Source organism: Manis javanica, chromosome 1 (assembly GCF_040802235.1).
Source record: "Manis javanica isolate MJ-LG chromosome 1, MJ_LKY, whole genome shotgun sequence".
Lineage (NCBI taxonomy): Eukaryota > Metazoa > Chordata > Mammalia > Pholidota > Manidae > Manis > Manis javanica.
In genome coordinates, this window is record NC_133156.1 from 116507943 (window position 1) to 116521222 (window position 13280).

Sequence of the window (13280 nt, forward strand, 5' to 3'; positions counted from 1 at the left end):
AAGAGGTACAAGAAACTATCCCCAAATGGATTAGTCTCCAGAAGAAAAGACCCTACTTTTTCAGGTTAGTTCAGAAATACTTACTCACTCAGCAATACATATTCTAACCTGGGCGATTTATTTTTTGACTTTTTAAGATTCTGCTCAAAAGTAAACTCCTCTTTGAAATCTTTCCTAAGGTAGACTAAACCACTCACTCATTCACCCTCCTCACGTGGGACCATTCCACTACAAAAGTCTGCAACAGTTGTTGCCTTCCTTCGTTTACCTGGTGCCTAGTGATTAAATGAGCAAATTCTTTAGAAGGCTGTCTTATTCATCAAGTCTTCATTTCCTGGGTCTATACAGTACTTAATAAATAATAGGTATTCTGTTTGGTAAATAGCCCGTTTATTAAGCTTTGACAATGCACCAAATGTTTTGCCAGGCCCTCTGCATATGTTTTTTTTTTTTTTTTTTTATCCATTCACGGCTGTTTACTTTATCTTTACCCCCATCCAGTCCCCCTTCCCAGATAATTTTGTGGCAAATATTAGTGAACATAGTTCATTTGTAAATATTTCATATGTATGTTTAAAAGATACTACGTATGTTATTTCAATTAATCATTACAATCCTACAAACCAAGTTTTGAGATGCAACTGAGATAACTTGCGTGGGGTCATACTGTACCTCAGATGAATAAACTGATGAAATCTTACTTTGTAGTAAGAACCAATACCATCTAGGTAGTTTGATTCTCACCTAGTAAGCTTTGCACATTTCCATTATGCCTGTGCCCTATCCATCACAGGTAATCAAGATTATCTATGAATATATCAGCTAGAATGCTAAATAAACTGGAATGTACCAAAAAAAAAAAGGGGTATTCTTAACTCTATGTTTTCTTTACTCCCCAGGGCACCAAATTTTTCCAAGGGCATAGTGTTTCCAGGCAACCCATGCATAACAAAGAGTTATGCTCAGTAAAAAAAAAAAAAAAAAAAAAATGAAAACTCAAGAATCCTGAAAAAAGCTAAAATTCTGTATTCATGTAGGCAGTTTTGGATGGGGGGAGAGTTGGGGCAAGTACTGTGGTAGCAGAAGACAAAAGTATGGTAATTAAGAGCATAAACTGAATCCTCACTAGTTGGACAACCTTGGGTTAAGTAACCTTTTGGAGCCTTCAAAGGACTGTTGTAAACCTCAAATCATGCACATAAACTACACAGCACCTGTTACTTGGCAAGTTATTAATACCAAAGTCAACCAAGCATAAAAATCACTTTTTACTTTAAGGCAGTATCTACTGGATGACCTTTTTCATCCCAGACCTTCTATAACTACTAGATCTTCTGAATGGTACTTCAGTTCATCTTTCTTAGCCTTTTCTGTATTAGGGAAGCTCACTTCACACTGCATGTCATCTGTACCTTTGCTAATACAGAAGCCTCTACTGTCACCTGCAGCATCTCTACCAGTCTGAAACAAAAGACCACTGAACAAAGATCAGAATTCACTTTTTAATAATGTTTTCCAAAGACAATGATCACTGGTTTTAGCAATGGAAAAGACTCCTTTAAGAGATCAACATCTACCAACTAATGTAAGAGCTTTTCCTGGCAGATCATTTTACCAAGTACTTTACTGCAAGTAAGAATTCTCAGGTGTCAAAAGAACAATTTAGACAGTCACCTAATAACCACTGATGCCTGTTTCCCAGTACCTTAAGCTAAATTAACTGTCTAAAACTTCATCAATTACGTTTGCCAAGTATTGTATTTAGAACAAGTATTTACCTTCTATCTCCACCAAAGGTTCCTGAGTAAACTCCTGAAAGAATTTGTAGAAGAACTTACTGCAAGCAGCCAAAACAGCCTTGTGGGCCTTAAAATGGTGTCCTAGATACGAAAGAAAATAAAATCGCACATATTCACAAAAATCAAACATAAAACTATAAAACAAATTAGAAAATTATATAAAGTATAAAATGTCTTTATAATTATAAAATTATATAAATTACTGGACTCAAGTCAGAATATTCTTAGCAGCTATCTTGGCAAATTTTAATCTCAGATAAGAAGCGAGATCTTAACCTCTAAGATCTCATTTATTAAGTCATTTAATAAAGGCAGTCTACACTTTAGGAGGTAAGGCGCCTACCACTTCAAGAGTGAATGGCATATCCTATTCAGTTGAAACTGCTAAGTATAAACACGACACAAAAGGGCTACACATCATTTGAAAACAAAGGAAAAAGCCCACAGAATAAGCAGTATGGACGTATTTGCTATGGGAAACATTTTAATATGCCTAATTTGGGAAGCTCAATCGACAGCAGCTCTATAATAAAGAATAGCTTGCCTTGAGAAACCTGCTTTCACTAACTACAAAAGATACCCAAGCTCGGTTTGTCTCCTTTACTTTGATAACCTAAGTGTGGTAAAAGATATCAATTTTTAGGGGTTGTCAAAGGGGGTACCAGTGCTGCAAAGGACTCTCTAATATTCTCCCTCCAAGACCATTTGGGAAACCAAAAAGGATCAACATTTCCCAAATGACTGCTGTGAGCGATTCCTCAAAGTCGCTCATCAACAGAAGACTATTAACCAAACATTTAGAGACATCCTCCCTATCCCCACGCCGTCATATTGCACTCGTGTGCAATGGGAGAACTTCAAAAGGTTGCCAAGAAGTTAAGATGTGATGATTATGTTGAAAGCGTGATTGGTCAAGTAGCCTTCTGCAGCATGTCTATGTGAGTGCACACTGACAAGTGTCCTCGGGTCCCAGTGCACACCCTCCCCAGACCTTGTATAGGGAGTCCATCAAGGGTGGGTAAAAAGGAAGGGTGGGGAAAGGGAAGGGGAGATAGGAATTGAAGACACAGTTCGATCCTCTGCCCACCACCCTACCCACCATCGACAATCAGGGTGATGTCAGTAAACCGGTCCTGCTCTCGCTGTTCATTCAATCGGTCCAGGATCATTTTATGATGTTCAGGGAACTCCTGAAGGCATTCCATCGTCTCTTCGGCCTCCATGACCGTTCTACAAAAGAGGAGCATGATAATGTACACCCATGAGCTCGGGCTGGGAAACAAAACCCCTAAAGCGTAAAACAACAAAAAACAAAACCCCAGCAACGTGCAAAGAAGGGAGAAGGGTGGCGAGAGGAGAGGAAGGAGAAGGAAGAAAGGAAAGCGAGCCGGGTGGCCGCCGCGCGTTGGGGGCCGGAGCCGCGGCCACGGGACTCCGAGCCTGACCTAATTGGAGTCGGGAGACGCGAGCTGAAGCGGGTGGGCAGAGCGCCGGAGGCTCCGGGCGCCGGGGCGCGCAAGTCCAGCAGAGGAGGGAACCCGAAGGCCACGGCGGCCCTCTAACGGGGCCAAGCTTTTCTGCCTTGCGCTGGCTCCCGCCGCCTCGGAACCCCGAACGGCCCGTGGGCCCACAACGACTCCGGGGTCGCCTCCCCCCAACCTCCTCCCTCCCCTTGCCACCCCCCCCCCGCCCGGACCGGGCCGGCACTCACTCAGGGAAGGAGGAGCGGCCCGGGCCTGCGCGTCACTTACGTCTACGTGCTGCGTCAACACGACAGACTCCGACTGACGCGCGAACGTCTACCGAGCGCAGACCTTGGAGGGTGCAGGCCACGCCCACGCCCGCCCTCCGCTAGCAGGGGGCGGGGCCAACCGAGCGGATTTGGCGCTCTGCTAGGGTGAGGCCGCAGGCGCTGGGAGGGGGAAACCGGCGGCCGTGGGACTGGGCCAGCTCAGGGCCCGGCGGTGCTGGGGGCGGGATCTTAAATCACCGCCCTCCCACCTCACCTCCACGCCCGGCTGTCTCCAGGTGTGAACCGTTCTGCCCCGGCCCTCAGAATCAACTCGCCACCCGTTCCCCGCGTGCTTCCATTCAGCGGCTCCTCCAGCCTCGCCCCGCCCCCTTCCTCCCAAACCCTGGATCGGCCCTCCTTACCTAGCTCGCGATCCTCCCTCTCTCCTCTCCGTCCCTCAAAGCCTTTCCTTCCCTGCTCTCCCCTCTCAGGGCGGCACTCAACCCACACCTTCCCCTACCCCTAGATAGCGCCTCGCCCTCCATTTCCTCGCGAGTGCCCGGCTGCTCCTTCCGCTCGGGTCCGGCCGGTGCACGTGCGCTCGCTCCCGGACCAGGGCGGGCACGGGCGCGAGCACGTTCCGGCCGCCCGGGGTCGGCCTCCCGGGTGCCCGCCCTCTGGGCGCTCAGCAGGCGGTGCGTGCGGTACTTCGATTATTTACTTCATACTTATGATACTGTTAGTGCACCTCTCCACTCCCAATCTCCTGCCTTCCGCCCCGCGTTTAAAGAGGCCGGTGACCCAAAATTAGCCTCCGTGACCGGGCCATTCGTTCATTCGTCCGAAAAAAAATTGTTTTGAGACTAATGAGATCGTCAAGATTTACTTATTCTTGTCTCTCGAAAGAGAATGAGGATTAGAGAAGGATTTAGATAATGATATGCATGGATGAACGTAATCACCATTTCAACACACATCATTATTGAGAGCTAACACTGCTAAGGTACTGCTGAAGGGACTGGGAAATTCAGATCAGCGTGAGCAAGGTACATGGGGTTTCTACGGTCTGAATCTTAGTCTGATAGACAGTAGATAGACATTTGAGAAGTTAATTGCTTGGGTACTGACTACTGAGTGTTATAAAGAACCAGGTAATCTGGGGGTCAAGGAAAGCTAGTGGTTTAAAGAAGCAAAATGAATTTGAGTGTTTTTAGCAAGGGTACAGCTCAGGGCAGAGGCACCGAGGTGATGGTGTTCCAGGAACTGAAAGAATGTTGGTGGGACAGAACCACAGGGGCCTTGTAAACAATGTTAAATATGTTAAATTTTCTTATAATTTCAAAGGGAAGTCTTTAAAGTTGAGCAGGATAGTGACGTCACGAGATTTACTTTTTTAAAGAGAAAATGTTAGCCCCAGTATGGAGAATAGATTAAATGGACAAGATGCAAGGAGCAGAGACTGGTTGGAAGGCTTTTAATCGAGATGACACCATAGTGACAAGTGGGGTTAGAGAACTGGATGGAATCTAGAGATAGAATCAATGTTGACTGGAAAGCATATCATAGGTACTAAATAAATAATGTTGGATATATTCATGAGGGGAGAGAACGGTCATGGAAGGCTCCTGAATTCCTGTCTTGAGAGGGTGGATTGTTGGTACTGCCTACCAAAATAGGGAATACAACTAGAAGAAATGTTGGGTCCAAAAAGTATGGGGAGGGGAGGCATACTTTCAGGGATAGAACTAAATGGAGAGGATGTCAACAAGGCACTTTATATGGATCTGTACAGAGTTTTAGGGGAGAGAGCTAATCTTAAAGGTTAGAAAATTTTTAGCATAAAGTGGTTATTGAAGCCAGGGAAATAGATGAGGTTGTTTAAGGGATGACAGACTAGCAGCTTATTGGTTGAATTGAATTACTGGTGTTTTAATATTATCATCATCATTGTTATTCACACAATGTTTTTTAAGATGAAGAAATTTAAGACTAAGAAATAGATCTTTTTGGAAATTCCAGTATATAGGGCTACTTTCCTGTGCAAGTAACTGGGTTAGGTCAAATGGAGACTGTCCTCTCTATATGGAATTAGAGCTATCACAGCAGTCCCCAACCCTTTCTTAGACCTAGCTCAGATCATTCATTTTCAATTGGGTTGTTCCTAAAGCATTTGAGTTTGGACTCTTGGTCCACAGGATCAGGACAGAAGAGGGTATAGGACTTTATCTCTGAGAAGTATCGATGTTTATGGGTTGAGTACAAAAGGAAGAACCTGAAAGGACTGTATGGCAGCTGGAGAAAGGAGGAGAGAGGAGTATGACATCAAGGAGGTCAGTGTTTCAAAAGAGAAGGTATGATCAGCAGTGCCAAGTCTGCCAAGTAGTCAAGCGGAATAAAGATTAGGAATGGTCTCTTAGGCTTAGCATCATAGGTGTGTTTGGTAGAAGTGTGAAAGGGAATCTCGCTGCAACTTTCCTTACCCCAGAACGACTCAGGAGACACGGGCCCAAGCAAGAGATTTTATTATCTAAAAGAGAAAATGGCTGCCCCCAGAGAGAGAAGGCAGCAGCTCATGGGTGAGGAAGCGTGTTTTTAAGGAGTAGGGGTAGTGTGTGTTCTGCGTTGGTGATCAGATTTTAAGGGGTGGGTGACCATCTGGTCGGTGGTGATTGGATCTTAAGGGGTGGGGGTCTTAGCGAGCCAGAATTTGCCTTCATTCCCATCTTTTTCTTTTCTTAATTGGGCCTCTGGGGAACTGGGCGTAGAATCTCATTCTCTAGCTACTTCCTGCTGGAAGGGGGCACAGTTTCTGGGGTTAGCGAGGCCATTACTGTAGAGTTGGGGAAGGGTGGGCATCCTGAGATGATTGGTGATGTCATTTAGCTGGTTTCATTATTCTTTGTGAGAAGGCCTTGATAGCCCTGGAGGAGTAACTGGTTGACAGTATGGTTAGAAATTTTCAAAATTTGATTTTGAATGAATTTTTGGAATAGGTTAATGAAGCAGGGAAGGAAAAGGAGAATAATAATAATAAAGATAATAGGAGCTAGGAGGAGCAGGAGCCAATTTAAGGGGTAAGGGACGGATTGTTAGGGGAGTTTTCTAGGAGTTTGGAGGCTTGTTCATGGAGGTGTTTTGTGCCATCTCAGATGAGACCAGATTTGTTGGTGTAGAAGCACCATTGTTCTTGGAGTAGGGCACATATGTCACCTCATGCAGCTGTAAGGAGGTCCTGTTTGGGTTGTAGAGTAGATTACTGGAGGATTTGTAGTCTGTGGAGTTGAAGGTGTAAGTGGTCCCATTGGAATGGAGGAGAATCGTGAAGAATGCATTTTTGAGGTCAAGGACAGAAAAGTGAGTGATGGAAGCATAAAGTATAGGGGTTAGGGACTACTGGATGGATTGGAATAACATCTGCACTGATAATTCTTAAATCTTGAACTAGCCTGTAAGAGCCATTAGCTTTTTTGACAGCCAGTATCAGGGTGTTGTAAGGGGAATTGGCTGGTCTCAAAAGGCCCTCTCGTAGAAGGGGTATTGAGATTGTGAGGGGAAGGAGGTAGGGTCTTTGAGTTTGATGGTTACGGATGGGCAGGTGGTGATAGAGGAGGTAGAGGTGTCCCAGACTGTGGGGTTTATTTGGCAAGGGGGTAAGGGAAAAGGGGAGGGAGGTGGATCTGGAATGGTTTGGACAGCAAGTAGAAAAGGGGTCGAAGGTGAGTCGGGGTTGAGGCGTGGGCCAAAGGTAAAGGAGATAAGAGCCCCTAGCTTAGATAAAAGATCTCTTCCCATAAGGGGAACCAGACAACAGGGAATCACTAAAAAGGAATGAGAGAGAGTAATGCCTCTAAAGATGCAGTGAAGCATGGGAGTTTGTAAAGGTTGATAAGGTGTGCCCTCTACCCCAACTATAGAGGACTGTGAGAGGGAGGTAGGTCCCCAAAACTCCTTCAGGACTGAGTAGGTGGCCCTGGTGTCCAAAAGGAAAGAGATGGGCCTACCCGCTACCACATGGTTACCCTGAGCTCCTGTACAGTGATGGTAGTGGTCAGGTGGAGGAGTCCCAGGCCCCCTCAATCATCAGTTGCCAGACCCAGAAGGTCTATGTGTGGAGTGTTAGAGCTGGATGGCCTGGCACCTCTCAGTGTGCAAGGACGGTCAACAGCCCAGTGTCCCTCCTGATGGCACTTAGGGCTTGGACCGGGGGGCTTCTGGGGATTTGGGCAGGCTCTAGCCCAATGACCTGTTTGACCTCATTTGAAGCATGGACCAGGAGATCCTCCTGGCTGCTTCTTAGGGAGTGAGGATACCCAAGCACCAGTGGTTGGGGTAGGTTGAAAGGCCTTAGCTGGCATTTGATATTTTTGTTTATGGGCCTTTTCATCTCTTCCATTATATACTTTGAAGGTCACTGCCAGGACTTCTGCCTGAGGAGGTAAGGTCCCTTCTCTAGACGTCTAAGTTTACCCTTAATGGTGGGGAAACTCTGGGTGAAGAAGTAGGTCATTAATAATTGTCTCCCATCTGGGGTCTCAGGGTCTAGGTTTGTATATTGTAAAAGAGCTTTGGCTTTGGTGAGGCGGTCTAGGAACATAGAGGGATTCTCATTTTTATCCTGAATAACCTCTTGGAGTTTTTCATAGTTAATGGCTTTATTGGCTGACTTCCTGAGAGCCACCACGAGGCAGGTGATGAATTGATCTCGACTGGTGACTCCCCCTGCCGTATTATAGTCCCAGTTAGGGTCTTGGTCAGGAACTGCCTCAGCACCAATTGGATGAGCTGGAGTAGTTTGGTGAACTTCATCGGCATGAGTTCTAGCCTGTTCCCAGACTCACCTATGCTCCTCAGGCAAAAGTGTGTTGGGTAGGATCATGTGAATATCATGAAAGGTAAGATCATATGATTGAATTAGATACTGGAACTCTTATGTAAGTAGCTGGGTTGGAGGTGAAAGAGCCTAATCTTTTCTCAATTTGAGATAGGTTGGAGAGAGAGAAAGGGACATGGACCCGGATGACACCCTTTGTACCGGCTACTTCCTGTAGTGGGGCTAGGACTGGAGGGCTTGGCACAGGACTGGGAAAGGAAAGGGAAACTGATTGTGGAGAAGGAGGAGGTGCTGCAGCTCCTGCAATGGCACTAGGCGAGCTGGGAGGGTTGGGATTTTGATCTTGCAGAGAAGGAGGTTGGGGCGGGAGAGGAACTGGTGCTTGAGGGGGAGCTGTAGGGGTTTGAGATCGGCAGAGAGGAGGTTCATCAGCAGGGTCAAAGTCAGAGGACATGGTGGGAATTGGTGGGTGATAGGGTGAAGTTTTTTAGAGCGAGGAGATGTTTAGGATTGCAAGGAGATAGAGAGCGGGCTTGGTTTGGAGGTAGGAGAAAGCCTGGATATATGGGATCTCTTTCCATTTGCCCATGCACTCAAAGAAGTTGTATAAGTCATGGAGAATATTAGGATCTAAAGAGCCATTGGGAGGCCATTTAGACTGATTGTCTAAGGAATATTGTGGCCACATCTCATTACAGTAGCAAATAAGCTTAAAAGGTTTGAGGTCTAGAATGAGGTGGAGGGGTTTTAGATTATTGAGTAAGCACCCTAGCGGTGAATCTGTGGGAATGGGGCCAGATCCCATGGTGGGAATGAGACTGTTCACAAGTCACTGAGGTGTCCCAGAGCGATTGAGAAGGTTGTGGAGAAGACCAGACACAGTTACGGGGTCGTCACCACCTCTAACTGAGTGGTCGAGGCGAAAACACCGAGGAGACTCGGTACCTGGTACCAGGAGTTTACCAGTAGATAAAGGGAGACCAGGCCTCAGTGAATGAGGATTCTCACCATGGGGAGGCAGAGAAGAGTTGACTATGGGGATCAACTGTGACTCTGAAAGTCATGGTTGGGGGTGCCCCTGTCCCAGAGGAGCCCTTGGGAGTGCCGGACACTCAACGGTCACCTCCCAGGTTCCAAAGGGACATTTAAGCTGACCATGAAGGGGAGACTTACCAAATTGAAGGCCGGTGTTGAGCGAGAAGATGAGCAAACGGGGAAATTGACAGTGAGCCCATGGAGGAGGATCGGGCAGTGAGGGTTCCCAAAGCAGCTCAGATTCCCGGAGGAAGAGCAAAGTCAATGGGAGAACCTCATCTGAGTCACGGCACCAATGAAAGGGTATCTCGCCGCAACCGTCCTTACCCAGAATGACTCAGGAGCCATGGGCCCACGAAGAGATTTTATTATCTAAAAGAGAAAATGGCTGCCCCCAGAGAGAGGGAGCAGCAGCTCATGGGAGAGGAAGCACGTTTTTAAGGAGAGGGGTAGGGAGTGTTCTGCATTGGTGATCGAATCTTAAGGGGTGGGCGACCATCTGGTCGGTGGTGATTGGATCTTAAAAGGTGGGGGGTCTTAGTGTGCCAGAATTTGCCTTCAAGAAGAACATAGCAAGACCAGTTTTAGTTAGTAAACTTTATGCAGGAACTGCGGGTGGAGGTGAGAAGTCTATATCCAAGTAGGTTAAGGAATAATTAGGGTAAGAAATGGAGATGACAATAATAGAACTCTCATTTAAAAATGAGGGAGGAGAGAAAGGAGTACCTGTAAAGGGTGATGGGTCAAGCCAGTTTTAATTTTTGTGTTGCGAATGGAAGAGACTTAAGCAATTAAATGCTGATGGGAAAGGATCCAGCAGAGGGAGGTAATAAAAATACAGGAGGAAAAGGGGTTAATTGGGCAAGAAAGAAGAGACTGGAGAAGATGAAGTTGAGAGGATAGGTGAAAAAGTCAGCCTCAGATGGAAGGACATCTATTATCACTGAAAGCATTAATGATTGGATGCTCATAGAGGTGTAGATTTGCTTTCAAGACATTGAGAAAAATCCCTATTTAATTGAAAACCTCTATTTTCTCCATGGCCAGGTCATCTACTAAAATCTAACATTAGGAGAAAAGTGTGTGTGTTTTGGGAGGAGACGTTTGAGACTGGAAGATGTATTAATTACTTAGGGCTATGTAACAAATTGCCCTTATTGTTTCACAGTTTCTGTGCTGCAGAAAAATAGATGTCACTTAGCTAGGTTTTCAGGGTCTCTTACAAGATTCCAATCAAGATGTCAGCTGAGGCTGCTGTTATCTCAAGGTTCGGCTGGGGGAAGATCTGCTTCCAAGGTGACTTAAGTGGTTGTTGACAGAGTTCAGTTCCTCCTGGTCTAGTAGATTAAGGACTTCAGTTTTCTTTGCAAGGCCTCCCTCCATGTGGGGCTCAACACAGGGACAGCTAGATTCCTTCAGAGAAAGCAAGAGAGAGTGAGCGAGACAGAAGCCAAAGTCTTTTTGTAGCCTAATCTCAGAAGTCACACCCCATCACTTTTGCTATATCCTGTTTACTGAAGGTGCAGTCCACAGTCAAAGGAAGATAATTACACAGTGGCACAAATAGTAGGAGGCGTGATCATTGGGAGCAATCTTAGAAGCTGCCTACGACAGACGGAATGGAAAAGATTTGAAATGGATCTTGGACACAGTTATATCACAGAGGCATCAACAGGATGTGGTGGAGGTTGGTGACCATGAGCTTATGTGACAGACGTCTGTCAGACATTGTGACTTCCTCCAGATGCATTCAGTAATCAGGTACCTACAAGGACAGGGGACATAAGAATGAACTTAGTATTAAAATAGTTCTCCATGTTGCAGATTTTGTGCCAGTTAGTAATAACCAGGTTTAGAGATGTCCTCTGGAGTTAAAATGGATTCTTCAAACTTAAGGAGAATTGACAAATAGTTCTGGCTACATTTCTGGTATCCCTTTATCTGTTTCAAGGCAGTGTTGGGAAGGAGAGATAGCATGGTGGTTAAGAGTTTGGTTTGAAAGATAGCCTGGGTTGAACTCTTGGTTCAACTTAATAACTGGGTGACTTTGAGCAAATTGTTTAACTCATTAAACTTCCATTTCCTCATCTTTAAAAAAGTTGTTGTGGGAAGCAAATGAGATAATACATGGGAAGTGCTTAGATTAGTACCTGGTGCATAGTAAGGTTTCTGTAAATGGTCTTCATTGTTATGCCCCAGCGTAAGGTTTATATTCTACTTGCTATCTGCTAGAATTTTTTTAAAGCCATTTTTAGATCCAAAATTGAGGCTTTCTTTGTGGCTGCCCAAAAGAACAAAAGCTTCAGGTTGTCCCCAATGGGCCTACAGATACAGCAAGATGAATACAGGATTATTATAAGTCCAGATTTTTTGGAAGGGCACATAACATTTTACATATGCCACAAATAAGAAACTGAGAAAATTATTAGGGCTATATCCTCCTTTTCTTCCTTCAGGTAACCTGCTGACTCAGGATGGTAGTATGTACTTGATAGTCAGTTGCTTCCCAGCTTGTAGATGGGAGCCTTTATTCATGTAGTAATCAGATCCTAATGCTGGCTTGAAATCTGTAAATTCAGTCATTCCTGTGGAGTTGAGGAGGAAGGTAGGACAGTGGCCAGGTAGCAAAAGTCACAGAAGACAGTGGACTAAGCAGGGGATGACACACCAGGCCCAGACCCAGGAGTCTCTTTTCAATATTGTTGTCCCAAGTGTCTGCTACATCTTGAGTGTTCAAGTCCAGCTCTGGTCCCATCTTTGCACAACAACAATATTAAATGGAATAACATTCAGGTGTAGAAATGGTTACTATTTTCCTGGAAACTGGAGAAAATCTGCAATGTTGTTGTTGTCTAAGCCTCCTTTAAAATCCAAGGCTGCTGCTTTTATTTTTATTTGTATTGCAGACATGGAACTCACCGGACCTTTCTTGGTTTCCTTGTTGATCTTTTTCTTTTCCTTGACCTCTTAATATTGGATATTCCAGTCTATTACTTTTAATGTCATTAAAATATATTTGGGATTAAATTTATTATGTTTACATTTCTTTTCTATTTGTCTTACTGGTCTGTTACTTCTCTTTCCTTGCCATACTTGGGATTGATTTTTTAAAAAATTATTCTAGCCTCTAAGATGATATTCAAAGAGGGTTGGAACTAGGGTAAGGGAAGGAAGGCACTTGCTTGGGGTGCCAAATTTAAGAGGGGGTCAAAACTCAGAAATCAAGATAAATAGTATTCTTATGCAATATTTTTATTTTTTATTCTTTAATCTTTATATTGAAGTATACTTGACTTATACAATATTTTTAAAAGCAAAATGAATCAGATTCAATGCAATCCCTATCATAATACCAACAGCATTCTTCAAGGAACTGGAACAAATAGTTCTAAAATTCATACAGAAACACAAAAGATCCTGAATAGCCCAAGCAATCCTGAGAAGGAAGAATAAAGCTGGGGGATTACACTCCCCAACTTCAAGCTCTACTACAAAGCCACAGTAATCAAGACAATTTGGTACTGGCATAAGAACAGACCCATAGACCAATGGAACAGAATAGAGAGTCCAGATATTAACCCAAGCATATATGGTCAATTAATATACGATAAAGGAACCATGGATATACAATGGGGAAATGACAGCCTCTTTAACAGTTGGTGTTGGCAAAACTGTACAGCCACATGTAAGACAATGAAACTGGATTACTATCTAACTCCATACACAAAAGTAAACTCAAAATGAATCAAAGACCTGAATGTAAGTGATGAAACCGTAAAACCCTGAGAAGAAAACATAGACAAAACTCTCTTGAATATAAACATGAGGAACTTTTTCATGAATGTATCTCTTTGGGCAAGTGAAACAAAAGCAAAAGTGAACA

At 44.5% G+C, this 13280-nt stretch overlaps 1 protein-coding gene across 8 annotated transcripts in view; it reads right to left on the reverse strand.

Annotated features, from left to right (window-relative positions):
* Window positions 1-4197, reverse strand: part of ZNF131 (zinc finger protein 131) — a 32629-nt gene extending 28432 nt beyond the window's left edge. For 2 of the 8 annotated variants that reach the window (XM_073236575.1, XM_073236564.1), the window contains exons 1-3: window positions 3954-4111; window positions 2899-3029; window positions 1779-1880 (exon numbers count right to left, since the gene is read on the reverse strand). In XM_073236575.1, the coding sequence (XP_073092676.1) occupies window positions 1779-1880; window positions 2899-3022 (226 nt within the window). In that variant the 5' untranslated portion in view covers window positions 3023-3029; window positions 3954-4111. Of the gene's footprint in view, window positions 1-1778; window positions 1881-2898; window positions 3030-3244; window positions 3463-3510; window positions 3930-3953 lie in introns of those variants that run through there. The other 6 variants (XM_073236568.1, XM_073236567.1, XM_073236570.1 and 3 more) reach the window with 6 other exon arrangements.
* Between the last annotated feature and the right edge of the window lie 9083 nt (window positions 4198-13280).